At 32.3% G+C, this 3,744-nt stretch overlaps 1 protein-coding gene across 1 annotated transcript in view; it reads left to right on the top strand.

Moving 5' to 3' along the window:
• The window catches only part of STAM (signal transducing adaptor molecule (SH3 domain and ITAM motif) 1), a 74,481-nt gene that overhangs the window by 35,505 nt on the left and 35,232 nt on the right, over positions 1-3,744 (top strand). The window contains exons 7-8 of the mRNA XM_006894300.1: positions 365-557; positions 1,335-1,429. Of these exons, the coding sequence (XP_006894362.1) occupies positions 365-557; positions 1,335-1,429 (288 nt within the window). The remainder of the gene's footprint in view (positions 1-364; positions 558-1,334; positions 1,430-3,744) is intronic.

The following is a 3,744-nucleotide window of genomic DNA, read 5'->3' on the forward strand; positions in this document are numbered from 1 at the left end:
TAAAAAAAAAAAAAAAGAATACATTAAAAGTTGGAAGATAAAGAAGAAAATCTATCAGCAGCTAAGTTAAAAAAAAGATGTCTAGGAGTTTAAGTCTTTTCATTACTCAGAATAATTTAAATATATCATTAGAAAAAGTGAAAGTACTGTTTAATGTTTTTAACTTTATGAATGAATGAGTAAAATTGATATCATGATTCTTAGTCTATATCATGAAAGTCTATTATTTCATTTCCTAGTTTCCATTAAAATTTTTAATAGAAGACTACTTCAAAATTTTTTAAGTTCTTTTCAGGTATCTTTTTTGTCCTTTGTATTTTTGATATATTAACACTTTGGGTCTTCTAAAACCATTCTTTTTCAGCTATTGAGTTGTCCCTAAAGGAGCAAAGGCAACAGCCAACCACACTTTCTAGTTTGTATCCAAGCACATCCAATCTCTTAACTAACCATCAACATGAAGGTCGAAAAGTTCGTGCTATATATGACTTTGAAGCAGCTGAAGATAATGAACTTACTTTTAAAGCAGGAGAAATTATTACAGTTCTTGATGATAGGTAATGGTTAAAATTAATAATATGAAAATAGAATATTCCTAGGAAAATGCATAACATTTCTAAGTTTTATTTCACATTCCATAAAGTAATATAGAATGTTGTCCGATTTTTTTTTTATTACAGTAAAGCTTTACCTGGGTTATATTGCCTAGATTTTTATTTTATTTTTATTTCTATTAAATAGATTTTGGTTTCAAAATTGAAGTCATTCCGTTTTTATTCCAAGTTGTTTAATTAGTGAAAGATAGTATTTTAGAAAATATATAGAATGCTTCTATGTTAATCTGTAAGAAACACATGATGTTATATATTCTTCTGTGAACTATTTTCATATGAAAACAGTTTATCTATATGGATCACATGAATCATAGGTGGAATTAGACATTTAGATTATCATAGGAGAGGTGATAAAGCATTGTAAGAGCCGTAACCATGGTTATACCCCTTGAAAGGGTACCCCTTGTGAATATTTTCTGCTACATATGGTGTTTTCTATCATATATGTTGTGTTGAGAGGGCTTGCGAAGTATGGGGCCTTTTTTGGATAGAGAATGCATGGCTTTGTAATAGATTCCGTAACCTTCAAAAAGACAAGGAATTAATTGGGTTTTTAGTAACTTTTCTGAGACGTTGTATCTTGCTTATAGTGAAGAAACACTTATGATCTCTTTCATTGGATTATTGTGAGATTCAAATTTGGTGGTAATATAAGTGATATATTAAACACTTAGGAGAGAAAAGTATTAACTGATGAAGCACAATTTTTATTCATTGTAGTGACCCCAACTGGTGGAAAGGTGAAACACATCAAGGCATGGGATTATTTCCCTCAAATTTTGTGACTGCAGATCTCACTGCTGAACCAGAAATGAGTAAGTATTTTTCTGTATGTTAGTGTCTAATAATCTTTCATCTTCAGTCTAAGGGTAATTTCTAAAGCAATTAACCACAAAAGGTTAATGCCTTCAGAGTGTCTGTTAGAAGTGCAGTAGATGTTTTACCAGAAATTATATATCTATCAAAATTATCCTTAGGTAGATTATGGACATTTTTCTTTATCAACTACATATCAATACCAATGTAAAAAGTGTTACGTAATCCATCCATTTATGTTTTCCATGTTAATTGATAACAATGTGATGGATGTAATGTGACTTTACTGAAGATTCTCTGGTTGGGATCGTTTCTCAAGAGTTTAGTCCCAAATTTAAAAGCAGTTTCCTATAAATAACATAGCATCATTCCTTAGTCCCCATATCAGATATTCATTCCAAAGGGGCTGTGCTCACTGATTTAGCTAATAATAAAAATAAAAATTTTTGGTTGATTTATAAACCTTTGTCAGCTAAGAGAAGTAAATTAGAAAGAGAAACCGTAGAGATAAAGTTAATGGCAGGAAAAATTGTTGCAAGAGATAGAAGTTTCACTTGATTTTAGGTGCCATCAGGTTGACTAAACCTTGTAGTGACCCTGTATGAACAACAGATCTTAACCTTGCCCCATCAGGCGCCATCCTCATCATCTCTTACTATGTTTGAGCCCAGTGTTTCAGTCCCTGTGTCGATCCATCTTGTTAGGGGGTCTTCTCTTTCTCTGACCCTCCACCTTTCCCAGGATGATGTCCTTTCCCAAGGACTGTCTTCTTCTGACAACATGTCCCAAGTATGGGAGACGAAGTTTCACCAGTTGTGCCTCCGAGGATCACCCTTCTGCTTAAAGCTACTTTCTGTAGCTTCAAAGTATTGGATAGACCCCCATTTATCCATAGAATAGTGTATTCTTTGAATCATCAAGAAATGTGTATCATAATCTTCCTTTGTTTAAAAACTTTTGAGAAGTTAAAATCTAGAAAAGTTTCTATCATTAGTTGAAATGTTTAGAATTTTGAGAGTATTTGCATATAAATTGATAAGCACCTCACTGAGCAAAATTTCTCATCTTTGAATAGTAGCAAGTAGAAGTGATCAATAAAAGTTTTATACAATAAAATGCTCCTTTCTTTTTTTAGTTTACATAAATTTTAGGAGTGGGTCCTTTCAGTTATCTTTTATCTTGCATCTAGTAATAAAAATTAGAGAGAATACATAATGAAAACACACTGCATAAATATTTATAGGATGCTATTATAAGTATGTATGTAACAGTAAAAAATAACTTTTTCTTTGAAACCATGAGAGTACCTCTTTTTCAAAAGAAGGCTGTAACAACAAACTAGAGGTTACAGATCTTCTAAGAAAAGGGTACCCTCCCATAGTTACTGCCAGTATGATTTGTGTAACTTTTGTAGACAGATTCATAATACCCATTCTTTGAATGAAGTTTTCATTAGAACTCAAAAACATGCTTTAGAAGTACACTTGATTGTTGTTGTTGTATGCTGTTAAGTCACCTGTGACTCATAGTGACCCTATGTATAACATCTCTGAAGCCTGCCCTGTCCTGAGTCGGTCTCACTGACTCCAGCACATCTACCTCCATTGTCCCAGTGACCATCTCTTCAGGGTCTTCCTCTCCTGCACTGTCCGTCCACCCTTTTGAGCATGATGTCCTTTTCCAAGGATAACATGTCACTATTTTAAACTGAGATAGTAATGTTGTGTCTTTCTTTTTCCTGTTTTCTTGATCCTGACTCAGTTGTTAGAAAGATGGTAATTATCTTTTCTTTGGTTCATGGTTGTAGATCTTCTTTTCATCTCACAGTGCAGTTTCAATATTAGTATCCTAGTTCTTATATATTTCAGTCTGAATCATCTGAAAGAAAAATATGAGCATAGGTTTATGTAATAGGATTAGGAGAAATGCTATCACAGGCCCCAAGGTATATATAAAAAAAGCAGGAAAGTTCAAATCCATTTCATTTAACCTGCAAAATAGAAATATCTGCCCTGCTTAGCTTGGTTTTATTTTGTATATGTGGTAAGGTACCATGAAAGTACTTTATAGTATATTAAACATGCATGCTAATTCTTAGGTTTGTTTATTTATTTATTTATTTTTTTAATGGAAACAGATTGTTGGTTTTAAAATTTGTATAAAAAATGTTTTGGATTGCTAGACAGAGTCAATATACAAATTAGAAACATGTCTTATAAATATAAAACAATATAGTTATTGTTTTATCAGTATTGAGATCATGTGTGCATTAGAGAGTTGGACAATGACTAGGGAGGATAGAAGGGGAATTGAC

This window comes from Elephantulus edwardii, unplaced genomic scaffold, assembly GCF_000299155.1.
Source record: "Elephantulus edwardii isolate Elephantulus edwardi_28Jun2011 unplaced genomic scaffold, EleEdw1.0 scaffold00139, whole genome shotgun sequence".
In the NCBI taxonomy this organism is placed as follows: Eukaryota; Metazoa; Chordata; class Mammalia; order Macroscelidea; family Macroscelididae; genus Elephantulus; species Elephantulus edwardii.